At 36.8% G+C, this 17,345-nt stretch overlaps 1 protein-coding gene across 1 annotated transcript in view; it reads left to right on the top strand.

Annotated features, from left to right (window-relative positions):
• The window catches only part of LOC121386425 (Down syndrome cell adhesion molecule homolog), a 149,015-nt gene extending 134,897 nt beyond the window's left edge, over positions 1–14,118 (top strand). The window contains exons 34-40 of the mRNA XM_041517314.1: positions 1,847–1,988; positions 5,378–5,494; positions 6,714–6,965; positions 7,553–7,721; positions 8,640–8,809; positions 10,512–10,662; positions 12,733–14,118. Of these exons, the coding sequence (XP_041373248.1) occupies positions 1,847–1,988; positions 5,378–5,494; positions 6,714–6,965; positions 7,553–7,721; positions 8,640–8,809; positions 10,512–10,662; positions 12,733–12,835 (1,104 nt within the window). The 3' untranslated portion in view covers positions 12,836–14,118. The remainder of the gene's footprint in view (positions 1–1,846; positions 1,989–5,377; positions 5,495–6,713; positions 6,966–7,552; positions 7,722–8,639; positions 8,810–10,511; positions 10,663–12,732) is intronic.
• The last annotated feature ends 3,227 nt before the right edge of the window (positions 14,119–17,345 follow it).

The following is a 17,345-nucleotide window of genomic DNA, read 5'->3' as shown; positions in this document are numbered from 1 at the left end:
AGTCTGTACACAATTTTCCCTTTGTTCAGTGTGTTAGTACATGACCTTCCATTTGTTCAGAGTGTTAGTCTGTACACAATCTCCATTTGTTCAGTGTTAGTCTGTACACAACCTTCCATTTGTTCAGTGCACAACCTTCCATTTTTTCACAGTGTTAGTCTATACACAACCTTCCATTTGTTCAGAGTGTTAGTCAGTACACAACCTTCCATTTGTTCAGAGTGTTAGTCTGTACACAATCTTCCATTTGTTCAGTGTTAGTCTGTACACAACCTTCCATTTGTTCAGAGTGTTAGTCTGTACACAACCTTCCATTTGTTCAGTGTTAGTCTGTACACAACCTTCATATGTTCAGTGTGTTAGTCTGTACACAACCTTCATATGTTCAGTGTGTTAGTCTGTACACAACCTTCCATTTGTTCAGAGTGTTAGTCTGTACACAACCTTCCATTTGTTCAGTGTTAGTCTGTACACAACCTTCATATGTTCAGAGTGTAAGTCTGTACACAACCTTCATATGTTCAGTGTGTTAGTCTGTACACAACCTTCATATGTTCAGTGTGTTAGTCTGTACACAACCTTCATTTGTTCAGAGTGTTAGTCTGTACACAACCTTCCATTTGTTCAGTGTTTAGTCTGTACACAACCTTCATTTGTTCAGTGTGTTAGTCTGTACACAACCTTCATATGTTCAGTGTGTTAGTCTGTACACAACCGTCATATGTTCAATGTGTTAGTCTGTACACAACCTTCATTTGTTCAGTGTTTAGTCTGTACACAACCTTCATTTGTTCAGAGTGTTAGTCTGTATACAACCTTCCATTTGTTCAGTGTGTTAGTCTGTACACAACCTTCATTTGTTCAGTGTGTTAGTCTGTACACAACCTTCCATTTGTTCAGTGTGTTAGTCTACACAACCTTCATTTGTTCAGTGTGTTAGTCTGTACACAACCTTCCATTTGTTCAGAGTGTTAGTCTGTACACAACCTTCATTTGTTCAGTGTGTTAGTCTGTACACAACCTTCATATGTTCAGTGTGTTAGTCTGTACACAACCGTCATATGTTCAATGTGTTAGTCTGTACACAACCTTCCATTTGTTCAGTGTCAATCTGTATGTACTAGACCTGAGCAGTATTGAAATTTCAGGTTCGGTATCCGTATCTGTATTTTGGGGTGATTTACATCGGTATCGGTACAGTATTCGGTATTGATATGATACCGATATCAAGCAGTATTTTCGGTATGCTTGGCTTTAAAGGGACATTACTGAGTTTGCTGCATTGTAAGATGTTTTCCGAAAAAATAAAATATTTCTACGATTAAACTTACGTATTAAATATATCTTGTTTAAGATATCAGTGTCTGTATATTCAATGTGTTTCTGGTCGTCTTAATATTTGTAAGAAGCCCAAACTGGATTTTGTCTTCAAATAATTTCGTACGTCCAAAAATATTTATTTCAGGAAATAAAATGAAATTTAAACTAGTACAAATAGTAGCACAATCACAAACATGTTTAATATACAGCCACTAATATTTTATGCAGAAAAATATATTTGATATGTAATTACAATCGTTAAAAAGTCTCTGTTAGTGGATAACATCTTAAAAATTGCAGCAAACTCAGGAATGTCCCTTTAAAAGTCTCTATGAACTATCATCTTGATTCTAGCGATATTTCTAGTCAACTGAAAATTGATTAGCAACAACTGTTTAATGTTTTAAAATTTGCATAGCGAATCGCGACGTGATATTGAACAAAATGTTTTCTGCACATATAACCCGTAATGCCTCGAAGCTTGTTTGTTCTCCTCTTAATATTTTCTGTTTTATTTTTCACACAGGACTTGTCCTCAACCCCATCCGAAACATATGTGCCATTTTTCCACACCAAGCGAGACTACACAGGTTGCAGGAAGCAGCACCCCCCACCACTACCTGCCTCGCGACCCCCCACCAGCAAGGTTGAAGGTTACGACAACCATGGTAACATTATAGCTATATTTACTATATAACATTTAGTGAAATATCTTAAAATATCAGTGAAATAAAAGTGTTATCAGTCACTCAGTGACGATAACACATTATAGTGTGAACATTTCACTATTTCACTCTAAAATATGTTATCGTCACTGTAGAAAGTGTTATCTTTACTGTAAGAAAACCGGAACTATTTTGCTGCTGGCATTTTAAAAATAAAGGTAAATTGCCAAAAGTTATATAATAAATAGAAATTTCATGTTTTTTGTCAAATATGATTTATATCTCATCTCGTGTGAAGTTTACAATCATATCACACTCATCGGGCAAGCGCAACTCATGAGATATGATTGCAAACTTCACTCGATAATATAGATCATATTTGACAAAAACCATGAAATATTGTCTATACATTCAAGTGATATATCAAGGTTTTAGAGTAAAAATAATTATATCCATATACATGTATATTCAAGTGATATATAAAACTTTTATGAGTCCTGACTCAATCTCTAATGATGTCACATGCATACAATTTGTACGGCATTTCCATGACGTTAGTGTCTCAGACAGTGGCGTAGCTTGGGTTGCTAGTGCCAGGGGCCAGGCAAGTATTGCATACCCTAACCAGTGGACCGTTAGCACTTCCCGAGCCCATTCCACCAGTCCAGAATTTTACACCCGGGGCAACTGACCCGGTGGCCCTGCCCACACTACGCCACTGGTCTCAGTCTCTATTAGAGTCTCGAGTCTAGACTTTAAAAGTTTTATAAACACCAGGACCCATTATCAATGAAAAAGAGTTCAATTCAATTTATTGCATATAATCAAACAATCTGGTGTCTGCAAACAAGGATTATAAGACTCCATCATATGCGGTCATGTGGGATAGAAAAAGTACACCCGAGGTGGTGAAAATTTCGACCTGGGACGAGGCTTGCCGAGTTCCATAGTCGAAATTTTCACCACCGAGGGTGTACTTTTTCTATCCCACATGACCACATATGATGGAGTCTTTTTCTCTCATTCATTCCATAAATAAACCATTGTTTTACACAAACAGACAAAGATGGCTGAACAATTAACCTTTTTATTTGACCATTTTATCATAAATAAACTACACTATCGTATTTACTGTGTTTGTTTCATGTGTTAAATAAAATTTAACAGTACAAATTAACAAGATAGCTTTTAAAATGAAGGTTTTCATAACAAAATATTAATTTTAAAATGTGGCTAATGACCTCACGTCACCGCCTCACATTAATATGACGTCATATATTACCACCGACGTCATGTTAAACGCAAGCACGTGATATCCCATGTAAGATAGAAATTTCTTACATGGCTTTCTTTCATGGGATAGCTCTGTTCCATATACCTGAGGATGACAGAAAAGAATTATATTATATCAATAACAACAACAACAACAATAGCATGCAATAGTGGATGACAACAATATTAATAATAATAGTAATAAATGTACAGGCCAGATGGAGATACAAAATTTGTATTCCTGTTTATAAGAATAAAATGCCTACATTATTATAACAAAATTATCAAAGATTTTGGAAATAATTAAATTTACTACCCTATTGATAGCTGTAGCATGAAGTTCACATTTAGAAATACCTTAAATTTTGTCTATAAATGTTACTACATGGTTAAGAATTTCAAAGAGCTATAATTTGGCAAACTAAGTCAAAATCACTCAGAGAGCTCTTTAAAGGAACATTCCTGAGTTTGCTGTATTGTAAGATGTTTCCGACTAATAAAACATTTCTACAATTAAACTTACATGTTAAAAATATTTTCTTGTTTAGAATATCAGTGTCTGTATATTTAATGTGTTTCTGGTCGTCTTAATATTTGTAAGAAGCCCAAACTGGATTTTGTCTTCAAATAATTTCGTACGTACGAAAAAATATATTTTAGGTAATAAAATTAAATTTAACCTACGGTAGTACAAATATTAGAACGATCAGAAACAGGTTTAATATACAGCCACTGATATATTATGCATAAAAATGCATGTAATTACAATGGTTAAAAAGTCTCTGTTAGTCGATAACATTTTTAAAAAATGCAGCAAACTCAGGAATGTCCCTTTAAATTTACTGTGAATGAACCGTTCAAAATCATGCATCAAATTACTTAATGAAAATTGCACACTTTTATTACCTTTTGTACTCAATCCTACAGGACATCGGAATTCAATAGCACCAAAATACCCCTGCACCGTACTCTTCGCACCCTTGTTTTGGCTTCGTACACACTAAATATGATATATCCAATGGTTATTTGTTTGTATATGATATATTTGAGAAAAAGTATTTTTTATTTCTGTCATCTTTTTAAACTTTAAATTTAATATTTTATCAAAAATTATGATAAATAAAAACGTACCGACCTGTAACCAGCATTGTCTGCTCGTTATAGAAATTTGACAGGGGTCAAGGTAAGTAGACCAGTTTTTACTTTAATGTGGAGAAGCATTGCAATAATACAGCTAATTTTGAATTTAAATGATGTCAGTATTCCACTGACGTCACTTTTGCATCTTACAATAATAATAAACTGGGTATATGACGTTTATGTTTTAAGAATGTTAGAAAAATTCCAATGCAAAATTGCTGTTGAAATTTTTTTGTCTGAACATTACTAATGCACTTGAATGTGTTTGCATGAAGAAAATCGTGTAATTTAAATAATTGTACCATTTACGAAATATGGATTTCAAGTGAAATTATGGTGAGAAATGTTATATTAATTGTGTACGAAGCCAAAACAAGTGTGCGAAGAGTGACTGTCGTTAACCTTAATTAGGTGAGCCACTGTCAGAGCCCTCATTTAGACTGGGGAGGTGGGACGTAGTCCAGTGGTGAAGCACTCGCTTTATGCACAGTCGATCTCGGATTGATCCCCGTCGGTGGGCCCATTGGGCTATTTCTCGTTCCAGCCAGTGCACCACAACTGGTCTATCAAAGGCCATGGTATGTGCTGCCCTGTCTGTGGGATGGTGCACATAAAAGATCCCTTGCTACTAATGATTACATGTTGCAGGTTTCCTCTCTAAGACTATATTTCAGAATTACCAAATGTTTGACATCCAATAGTTGATGATTAATAAGTCAGTGTGCTGTTTTCTTCAGCCAGTGCTCCACAACTGGTGTAACAAAGGCCGTGATATGTCCTATCCTGTCTGTGGGATGGTGCTTCTAAAAGATCCCTTGCTGCTAATTGAAAAAAGAGTAGCCCATGAAGTGGCGACAGTGGGTTTCCTCTCTTTATATCTGTGTGGTCCTTAATCATATGTCTGACACCATATAACCATAAATAAAATGTGTTGAGTGCCCCGTTAAATAACACATTTCCTTCCTTCTTTCTTTCCTTAGGTGTGATTCTCAGTCCGCGACGATATGCCAGCGCTGATCAGATTCACGCCCTGTTCGCACAGGGTCCGCCCCGCCCACACAGTGCGTACAAGTCAGGTTCGGGGTCCAGCGACAAAGGTGAGACCTAGTCTACTGTAGGATTTACCTCAGTCAGTTGAATCCTCTTATTGCGTGTATTTATAAATACCTTTCAGTTTTGGAGGTCAGTGGTCTATAGGTTTCGACTGTGTCCTTCTGTCTGTCTGTCCCGCATATAGGACACCGAGCTCAACTTTTGTGTATAGCCTTATCACATACAGTTAAGCTATGTCTCCATGTGCACGTATGCACGAACATGTGCATACGCGTATGCGTAATGTCTCCATGCGTGCATAGAAGAATGTGTAAACGTTTTTGGCATGACGTCACAACGTGCAAATTGAGGAAGTGGCCACCGAAATATGAGTAGGGGAAAAGTTCTAGCCCTTGTGGATGAAGAAGAGGATGACAACATGTTACTGGCACTGACAATGGCCACAAGTTTAAGAAAGAGGGGAAGAAGAAAGCATGGTACCAATTTTGGTCCAAATGTTAGCCAGTTTGATCAAGTCTTTATGATCTGGATATTTATGATCGTATATGCAAATATTGTCTCTCACCATTTCCAACAGCTGTTCAAGGCTTTTTTTAATGGTTTTCATTAAAGATTGAAATCACAAAAAGACATACACAATGATAGCTTCAAATTTAGCAGGAAATTCACCGATGATGTATTTTTGTGGAATTTATGCGTCCATATTGCATGAGCGTAGAGAAAAATTTGCTACATGTACCGATTCTGTGTGTACATTTTTTTTTACGCAGACGTTCATGCATACATACACATGGAGACACCACAATTTAAATACATAGAAGTAAATTTTTAGATACGCACATGTTCGCGCATATGCATACGCACACATACATGTAGAGACATAGCTTTACAAATCAACTTTGACTTTTATGGTGATTTACCTATTTTTGACAAAGTTATGGTCCTTGAACTTAGGCGATATGAAAATTTGTTGGGCACAGCTAGTAAGGGACATGTATTGCTTTATGCAGTACTCTCAAAATGCTTGTTAATAGTTGTCACAGGTTCTGACCACAGCCAGCTCCGTTATCCAAGTTAGGTCGGGTCATAGGTTTTAACGTACACATTCCGAACAAACATGAGGGAAGGTGTTAACTTGCGCCGGCTCCTCCGTGATCTTTTATATACACTTGCGCACAGAACATTAATAGCCGATCATTAATAAATCAATGTGCTCTATACTAGTTGTGTCATTCAACAAGACAAACCTTTCCTTTGTAACAGGAAGTCATCGCCACAGTGTTATTTCAAGCGTGACAACAGTTTCGTCGAGCCGTGACGAGCTGCTGGAAGCTCTTGAGAACGCCAAGCGAAACCCACCGCCACCAGTACTGTATGAAAGCCCCGACCCCCAGGATGATTCGTCCCAGCCCACAGACAGTTCGAGTACTGAGCCCGGCATCCGCATGTTCACACAGTCACCACCAAAACCAAACGAAGAGAGAGAAGCTTCTTGTGAAGTGCCACAATATGAATGTAAGTATTTTTATTCAGGTTTTCCCTTATTTTTCTGTGTGCTGTCAGGGATGGACTTTTTCTGAAGATTTAAATAATTTTATAAATATTCATGATCAGAGTTTTCTGATGATTTAAAGAATTTCATAAATATTCATGATCAGACTTTTCTGAGGATTTAAAGAATTTCATAAATATTCATGATCAGACTTTTCTGAGAATTCAAAGAATTTCATAAATTTTCATAATCAGACATGTAAATCATTTTTAATTATTATTCATGATCAGACTTTTCTGAGAATTTGAAGAATTTCATAAATATCCCTCCCTCTCTCTCTCTTTCAGTCTCTCTCTCTCTCTCTCTCTCTCTCTCTCTCTCTCTCTCTCTCTCTCTCTCTCTCTCTCTCTCTCTCTCTCTCTCTCTCTCTCTCTCTCTCTCTCTCTCTCTCCCCCCTCCCCCACTCCCCCTCTCCCTTTCCCTCTCCCTCTTTCCTACATATTGCACTAGTAAATAGCCATAGAATAAAATGTTCTGTTGTGTAATTCTTTTCGTTTCCTCCGTGGTGTGTATGTTTAAAAGCATTGATCTATTTTTTTTCTGTTTGCAGATAAACGTCGTCGCCAACACCGCAAGGAGATGGAGAGCGACACAACAGAGTGTGAGGGGGGAGGGGGACACGACAAGAGCCCCCCACGCAGAATAAAAGGGAGGAGCAGGGGCAAACAAAGAGGTCACATTATTTCCAAAAGGTCACTTGGAACTACATTCGTTCCACGGTTAGTGTGCTAGTTGCTTTATTTCCATCTAAGAAGGAAGGAAGGAAATTATTTATTTAACTGATTCAAGGATTGTCTGTTATTTCTTTTATGTTCATCGGGCTATGAACAAAACAAATCATCTGCACCAGTCCTTGGTTTTAGAAAATTATAGGTGAGTGGAAAATCGCATACCTCAGTATGCTAAGGTGAGTGAAAAAAATCACTGTTTAAAATAAATAAAATAGGCAGTGTAGCTCCAATTGGATTTTGACTGATATGTCTACCAATTGTCTATTAAACCAGTATTTCCCGATTTGTTCAAAAAAGAGAAATACCAGTTTAACGACTGCATGGAAGCCATTGCCATGTTTTTAATTTGTATTGTTTTAATAAAAGGACCTTCCTATTGGTTAAATGAGCTATGAAAACTTGATTTTTGTAAACAGTGGAAATAAATATACTGGTCTATTTTATGTGCGATTTATCGAGTGTAACATGCACTGTTTTTCACACTCGTCAGATTGAAATTATGTGCGCTGTACATGCGCGATCACACCCGTGCACCTTAAAAAACAAGGTCTGCTGCTCTCTCACAAGTTTGCAGATTTAAAAAATTTTTAATCATATGACGTCATCAGATATGACGTTCCCTGATGACGTAATTTTTGATGTTCATCGAGAAATGAACAAACTCCCCGTTGCTACGTCTGGACCAATGGGATAACGTTATGTTGTAATGAATGTGACTGAAATTTCACTGGCATAGGAAGTGGGGGGGGGGCAAGGGGGGCATGTGCCCTCCCACTTTTCAGATATTTTGCTTTATATTTATTTATAATAGTGTAAAAGTGTGTAAAAGTGTGCCCCCCACTTTTTGGCACCTTCCTATGCCACTGAATTTAATTATATGTGTTGATAATCTCTTGTTTGTTTCAGAGCTCAAAGTCGTACGAGTACGACCAGTACTAACAGTGAGGAGGTGACCTACTCATTCACCGGGGGGAGAGACTCCCCCCGCTCGGCCAGTCCCTCGGAGGGCTACATCTCCTATCACTGCAGTTCGTACGGCTTCGCCGAGTCCGAGAGAGGAATCAAACGCATGAGAAGTAAAACATACTTTGTTTTTTTTTTACCAGGCCATAGAAAATAAGAAGGAAATCTTTTATTTAACGACGCACTCAACACATTTTATTTACGGTTATATGGCGTCAGACATATGGTTAAAGAAGGAAGGAGATGTTTTATTTAACAACGCACTCAACACATTTTATTCATGGTTATATGGCGTCAGACATATGGTTAAGGACCACACAGATATTGAGGGAGAAAACCCGCTGTCGTCACTTCATTGGTTACTCTTTTTTGATTAGCAGCAAGGGATCTTTTATATGCACCATCCCACAGACATGGCGTCAGACATATGGTTAAGGAATGAAGGAAGGAAATGTGTTATTTAATGATGCACTCAACACATTTTATTTACGGTTATATGGCGTCAGACATATGGTTATGGAAGGAAGGAAATGTTTTATTTAACGACGCACTCAACACATTTTATTTACCGTTATATGGCGTCGGACATATGGTTAAGGACCACACAGATATTGAGGGAGAAAACCCGCTGTCGTCACTTCATTGGTTACTCTTTTTTGATTAGCAGCAAGGGATCTTTTATATGCACCATCCCACAGACAGGGTAGTACATACCACGGCCTTTGATATACCAGTCGTGGTGCACTGTCAGGAACGAAAAAAATAGCCCAATGGGCCCACCGATGGGGATCGATCCAAATGTTTGACATCTTGTAGCCGATGATTGATATTCAATGCGGTGTCGTTAAACAAAACTGAGTGGGAGCGGTACCAGGATGAGAACCCAGTACCCACCGACGAGGATCAATCCCAAACCGACTGCGCATCAAGCGAGCACTTTACCACTGGCTACGTCTCACCCCCAGGCCATAGGATTTCACATTTCATGGAAAACACATTTTTCGGTTCCGTAGCCTTAATTGTGATCTTGGGAACCCATCGGAAACTCTTTTTAGGTTCTGATGGGTAGTCGTACTCATAGGAAATGAAATTTCGGTTCTGTGATTCTGCTGACACGAAATGTTTGTTTCTGTGAAATCCGAAGGCGTGTTTGACTCATCTGTCAGTGTTTGTTAAAGGAACAGACCCAAGTTTAAACCCATAAAAATTAACACTTAAGTTTAGTTAATCTACAAACTTGTAACACATTTGGATATAAAGTTACAATTGAGTGAAACATGAATCTGTGACTTTGAAATGATGAAATACCATCTAAAAATAGACTAAAACTCGACTGTTACTTCTCAGATGCACGTGTGTTTTTAAAAATATGAGAAAGGCATTTTGTGATATTAAAAATTTCCAGGATGACCAAAAACACTTCGAATGTACGGAAATTGATAATCTAAACAATAAAATCTAAGTAAAGTATGATTTAAGTTATCAAAAATGGTTATAATAGTTAAAAAAATATGCGTTAGTCTTTAAAAACTAAGGTATGTCCATTTAAGTCATACTACTCAGTCTGTACTACATGTATAGGCCTCACCAGTGCCCCCCCCCCCCCCCCAACCCCCTTTTCAGATATTTTGCTTCATATTTGCTTTATAATAGTGTAAAAGTGTGTAAATATAAAAGTGTGCCCCCCACCACCACCACTTTTTGGCATTTTCCTATGCTCGTGAGACAGATTTTAAAAAGATACAGACAGATATATAAGATGAATTATTAAAATTAAACTTCAATTAAAAGATAATATAATAATTTACACTTTAGGTGGACGAGGAACACCTCATGTCAAAGTAAAATATGACGTTGCCTTGGAAACGCCTGGCACTGATGAGAATCGGCCACTGGTGATGGCTCTGGCACAGTCTGGATTGAGCAGTCCACAAGAACAGGAGGAGAGAGTCAGTCTGTTAGACAGGTAGGTCGAGGGTTGAACCAGTTCATCTTCACACATACTGGGCAATATAACACATGTATGTATCTTTAATGTTAGAGAGTCAGTCATTAGACAGGTAGGTCGAGGGTTGATCCAGTTCATCTTCACACATACTAGGCAATATAACACATGTATGTATCTTTAATGTTAGAGAGTCAGTCGTTAGACAGGTAGGACAAGGGTTGATCCAGTTCATCTTCACACATACTGGGCAATATATCACATGTATGTAGGCCCTATCTTTAATGTTAGATGGCCTGTTACCCCCCATTATCTAACCCTCTCTAAATAACAATCATATATGTCCATTCTTGGCCCACTATTATTTATTATCTACATAAATGATTTACCCTTTTATGTCAAACACTGCTCAATTGACATGTGATTTATTTGTTTAGTTTTTTTTTTTTTTCGGGGGGAGGGGGTGTATTTCTATTTCACCTGCCAGGTATAAAAATGAGCATTAGGTAGTTACTGAGAATTGCAATCCCCTGAGGAAGGCAGCGGGAAGCTGCCAAAACGTTGAGAGTATTTTGTTTTGTGTTTGATGAGATATATAAAAATGGACTGCTTTAACTTTTCACAATACACTATTTGAAGCCCTGAATAACCTCAGTGAGTGCTTTTTGGAAGGTGGTAGGGACTTGAAGAGACCATTACATAATTTTATAGAGTATAAGATTGATTATAGTCTTACAAAATGTAAATGACATAGGAAGGGGGATGGGTATAAAAAAAAAAAAAAAATATTTATGACCAAAAACAATTAATACACTAAAGTACCAGAAGGGACCATGATAATTAGTTCGTTATAGCAGTAGTTCGTTGTACACATTAAAATTTATTAATAATATAATATAGGGAGATAAAACATGACTTTGCAATTAGTTCGTTATAGCACTAGTTCGTTGTACACATTAAAATGTATTAATAATATAATATAGGGAGATAAAACATGACTTTGCAATTAGTTCGTTATAGCACTAGTTCGTTGTACACATTAAAATTTATTAATAATATAATATAGGGAGATAAAACATGACTTTGCAATTAGTTCGTTATAGCAGTAGTTCGTTGTACACATTAAAATTTATTAATAATATAATATAGGGAGATAAAACATGACTTTGCAATTAGTTCATAGCAGTAGTTCGTTGTACACATTAAAATTTATTAATAATATAATATAGGGAGATAAAACAAGACTTTGCAATTAGTTAGGGAGATAAAACATGACTTTGCAATTAGGTCGTTACAGCAGTAGTTCATTGTACACATTAAAATTTATTAATAATATAATATAGGGAGATAAAACAAGTTTGTAGCAGTAGTTCGTTGTACACATTAAAATTTATATAATATAGGGAGATAAAACATATAGGGAGATTGTAAAACAAGACTTTGCAAGATAGTTTGCAATTGTAGCAGTAGTTCGTTGTACACATTAAAATATAGTGACTTTGCATTAAGCAGTAATATATTAATATATAATATAGGAGATAAAACATGACTTTGCAATTAGTATAGGGAGATAAAACATGACTTTGCAATTAGTTCGTTATAGCACTAGTTCGTTGTACACATTAAAATTTATTAATATAATATAGGGAGATAAAACGGGACTTAATTTACAACCAGTTCATTCTATGCAGTAGTTCGTTCTAAGCATGTTTGTTATAAATGTACTTTACTGTAATAATAATCTGATTTTGTTTCATGCAATTGTTGAACTACCTCAAGTACAGCACAGCTTTTTGTCAATTCTAACAATGTTTTTGTTTATATTTGAAAAGTTCAGGCGCAAAACATGATATAAACCATTTTCTTTTTTGTTTTTATTTAAAGCCATTATTGTTTGTCAGTAAGGGCTAATCGTAGGCCCGCTGATTTTCGGCAAAACGCGATTGATCCTTAAAAAATTGTATTGGGTAAATCCCGTTTTTTAAAATCAAAATGCGATATACGCCAATAAAAAAAGTCACTTTTACTGAAAATGAAAAATGGATATATCGCGTTTTGCGCCTAAACTCTTCCATTTATTTTCCTCTCTAGGCGCTACCGGGCCATCCCCGAGTCAGAGACGCAGACAACAAGCTCACAAACAACTAGTCGAAAAGATGACAAGCATTACACTGAAGACTTCACCATCGTGTGAACTGTCAGGGGAGCTTACTCCATTCCATACGCTTTCCACAACTTGCTATTGTACAAAGACATATATAGGGCTAAAGTTGAATCTTTCAAACACTGCCAAAGGAGACGATGATAAGATGATCTGCTGTATTTGTGCCAAAAGGAGACAAGATGGAAGATGTTAACTACTTCAAAATCAAGATTGTTATGCTCAAATCGTAATCAAGGGACTGGCTTCTTTTAAGAGAAAAACACTTTTCACTGGATCATTCTTGATAATACGCCGTTTTGGTGGTTTCATTGCAAGTGAAAGACTGACTAACAGAATTCTTTTGAGTATAGACTTCTTCGATTCATTCCATACAAATGTGAAACTAAATGGGATCCTCCTTTGGCTGCAAGTTGTTACGATTGGTTCCTTGTGAGAGTGAACTAATTATCCTTAATTTAAAAATGCAATGCTCTGATTGGTTTCATGCACAAAGAGTGATCTCATTTGATTGGATCATTTTCAGTATCCAGTTCTCTGATTGGTTCATTACAAGAGTGGACTCATTTGATTGGACCATTTTCAGTATCCAATTCTCTGATTGGTTCATTACAAGAGTGGACTCATTTGATTGGACCATTTTCAGTATCCAATTCTCTGATTGGTTCATTACAAGAGAGGACTCATTTGATTGGACCTCTGTTTGAAAACAAAGTCCTTGATTGGTTCCTTACAAGAATGATTTCTTTTCATTGGACACATTCCTTCCTGCTGATGGGCAAACCGTTGCCTTACTTCCTGCATAAACAAACAAAATAAACAATTGAGAAATGCATTATGAAAATTAATCTTTCTTTTTCATGTGAAATAGCTTGAAGTATTGAAGCCATTTGTAATTGTGTCACTTAGATAAAAGAACTACTACGTGTAGTAATGTTTTAATCTAGATTTCATATGTTGATAAAGCATGGAGTTAAATTATTTTCAGACACTTGAAATAAAAAGAAATACATGTTAAAATAGATAGATCATTGCTCTTAGAAAATTTAACCTACAATAAAAGGTATAGTTTATAATATCCACTTATAGTCGGTTTGCGTTAAAAGGGAACTGATTAATTAGCATATAACTCTGAAATGAATAAAATTAAAATTCATAGAAAACATTAATAAGTTTTTAATCCTTAACAACTCAAATAACATTTTTAGGGGAAATTTCAGATTATTTGATTATTTACATAGAATGTTTCTGTTAAAAAAAATCTAATGAGAGTTTGTGTGGCTTTAAAACTTAATAATAAATTTGTATACGAATTTTGACATTTAGTATATAGTGCTATACATTTTTTAATATGTTAATTCATCCAGTGGCGGATCCAGAAAATCCATTTAAGGGGGGGGGCCAATGACATGAGGTGGAATGCCAATGGAACTTTGGGGGAGGTTTGGAGGGGATCGTTAAAAAATTTAAATTAATATATAATAAAATTACAACTGTCGCAAAATTTAGGGGGAGGGGCGGTCCTCTGGGCCCCTCCCCCAAATCCCAGATCCGCTTCTGTCATCAGTTCCCTTTTGAATCAAACAGACTATATCTGTAGTGCGCACTTTCTGAATAGTGCATTCTTCTGTAGACAACACGAAGAGCACATTTTTTATAACCGTGGGTATCTTTACATACATGTAGGTTGAACTATATTCCAACTACTGCTTAAAGCTGCAGTCAAGGCTCGCATTACTGAAATATAAATGTAAAATTAAGAGACATAGAGGATACTCCCTCGTGTCTTGTGATATCATAATCTATCAGCACGAGTTGATAAAAGTATGAAATCCGAGTCGTGCTGATAAATTATGATATCACAAGACACGAGGAGGGTATTCTTTTTATCATCCATTATCATTCTTTTCATTTGCGACAGTTGTAAACAATGTCAGTAATGTGGGTTGAATGTCGGCGGTAGAATCGTTAACTAGCATAACGGCAGTGGCGTGACGTCACTAATGGTAGGTTTAGCGCTGCAACAAACACAGTGACGTAACAAAACATTGTCTTGTGATTAAAATTTGACCAATCAAGATTGTAAGAAGCGACATCTCCTAGGAGAATATAGCAGGAGATATCACAAATTATAGTGTCAGCACTATCTCCTATGTCAGCCTTTAATGGATAATAAGCACAATTAGGTTTCAAGAACACAGATATTTCTTTCCTTTTTCTCAACCTGGAATGGAGATTACTTGGAATGGAGATATAGCAGCCAGAATGAATCAAAGAATAGCACATGACTTGGGATTATTATTTAGAATAGATCACATTAATGCTAAAATATTAAAGATATACTCAGATTGGAGCTTTAAAAAACACTTATTTTCAGCACCTTGACGGTAGCATTTGCTGCATTAGAAATGTAGCGGCTTTCCACTAATGACTACGTGTCAGAATTACCAATGTCTGACATTCGCTAGCCGATGATTACTTAATTAGTTAAACAAAACAAACTTTTACGTAGCTCTGTAGTAGATGCAACGTGGATGTTCTTTCGTCGAGTCGAAAGGGTCTACAACTTTACTTAATTAACATGTATTTCTCTTCGTTTCAAAATTAAAATTAAAATAACATAATAATCTGGGAAGTTTAAAGTACATGTACTTCCTTAGAACTAAGTGTTTGTTTATATTACATACACAAACATGTGTAGTGAAAGTGTCCTGTTACAACTTTACCTAAACAACCTGTATGTCGTACGTACGTGTTTTTAGACTTTCAACCAATTAAGATATGAATTGCTTACATGTGAGCTAGTGTACAATATTGTTGATATTACATAGCGACATTGTGTGCTGTCTTGTGGCCGTGTCACACCGTGTGTGTTTATTAGTCGTATGTGTATTTAAACTACTCCTTCGCACAGCAGGAGACATGTTCGAAATAGCGGGTCGTATACATAACCGTCTGTGTGTCGCACCCCATGTGCTGGGTGCACATGGAGAACAACTCGATAATAATCTTGTTATTCGAAGCAGTAGACGTGACAGTTATGTGCTCAGTGTTACTGGTCAGTAGCCGTGACACAATTATGTGCTCCATGTTAATTACCGGTCAGTCGACTTGACACAATTATGTGCTCTATGTTAATTATACCGGTCAGTCAACGTGACACAATTATGTGCTCTATGTTAATTATACCAGTCAGTCGACGTGACACAATTATGTGCTCTATGTTAATTATACCGGTCAGTCGACGTGACACAATTATGTGCTCTATGTTAATTATACCGGTCTTCATTCTCTGTAGGACTTTACCAAAAACTTGTATTTGTCAACAACAAAAAAAGAAAAACCGAAGAAAGAAAGACCATGGAGTAGCAGTAGCGGGTTTCCTTTCTAATTATCTTTGTGGTTCTCAGCCAAATGTCCAACACCATATAACTGTAATTAAACATTTCTTCACGACTGGTATATCAAAGGCTGTGGTATGTGCTATCCTGTCTGTGGGAAAGTGCATATAAAAGATCCCTTGCTACTAATGGAAAAAAATGTAGCAGGTTTCCTCTCTAAGACTATATGTGAAAACTACTGAATGTTTGACATCCAATAGCCGATGATTAATAAATCAGTGTCCTCTAGTGGTGTCGTTAAACAAAACAAACCTTTTTTTTCTCTTTCTTTTTGAAGCTAGTCCTCACAACTGTAAGATGTTTTACAGGCCCATAGCGGGGGGGGGGGGGGGGGGGGGGGGGGGGGCAGGGGGGACTGGGTCCCCCAATAATTTTGGCTTTTTTTTTCTCTATTTTTTGATAACCTTTACATCTCGACTGAATGTAAAAGTTGTAGCGAGACCAACGGATCAAGATTAACGGCGAGAGTTACAGTAACGGGCAAATAACCTTTGAATCATGCCTCCGGACCCCACAAATAACTCACGCGTTCGGCACTCGTTCATTTGAGCCCCCTCCCCCAATAATGTCCACCATGCTACGGGCTTAATTAATTAGGTCCCTGATATGATCTGGTTTAAACAGGTTTCACTGCAATTTTGTATCTGAAAGTTGATCAGTAGGTGCAAAACATTTGTAACCGATGGTCGATAAATTTTGTAATAAGGAATAAAATATTTGCAAAAATAAATGGAAGGAAGAAAATGTTTTATTTAACGATGCACTCAACATATTTTATTTATGGTTATATGGCGTCGGACATATGGTTATGGACCACACAGATATTGAGAGAGGAAACCTGTTGTCGCCACTTCATGAGCTAATCTTTTGGATTAGCAGCAAGGGATCTTTTTATATGGACCATCCCACAGACAGGATAGTACATACCATGGCCTTTGTTACACCAGTTGTGGAGCACTGGTTGGAGCGAGAAATAGTCCAATGGGTCCACCGACGATGATCGGTCTTAGACTGACCACACATCAAGCGAACGCTTTACCACTGGACTACATCCTGTCCCCAAAAATAAATGATTGAAGCCATAAGCTGTTACGTCTACTGCTTCTTGGAGACCAATTATATCTATAGTGTGCAGCTATTGA

This window comes from Gigantopelta aegis, chromosome 12 (genome assembly GCF_016097555.1).
Source record: "Gigantopelta aegis isolate Gae_Host chromosome 12, Gae_host_genome, whole genome shotgun sequence".
In the NCBI taxonomy this organism is placed as follows: domain Eukaryota; kingdom Metazoa; phylum Mollusca; class Gastropoda; order Neomphalida; family Peltospiridae; genus Gigantopelta; species Gigantopelta aegis.
This window is presented reverse-complemented; position numbering and strand designations above follow the sequence as displayed.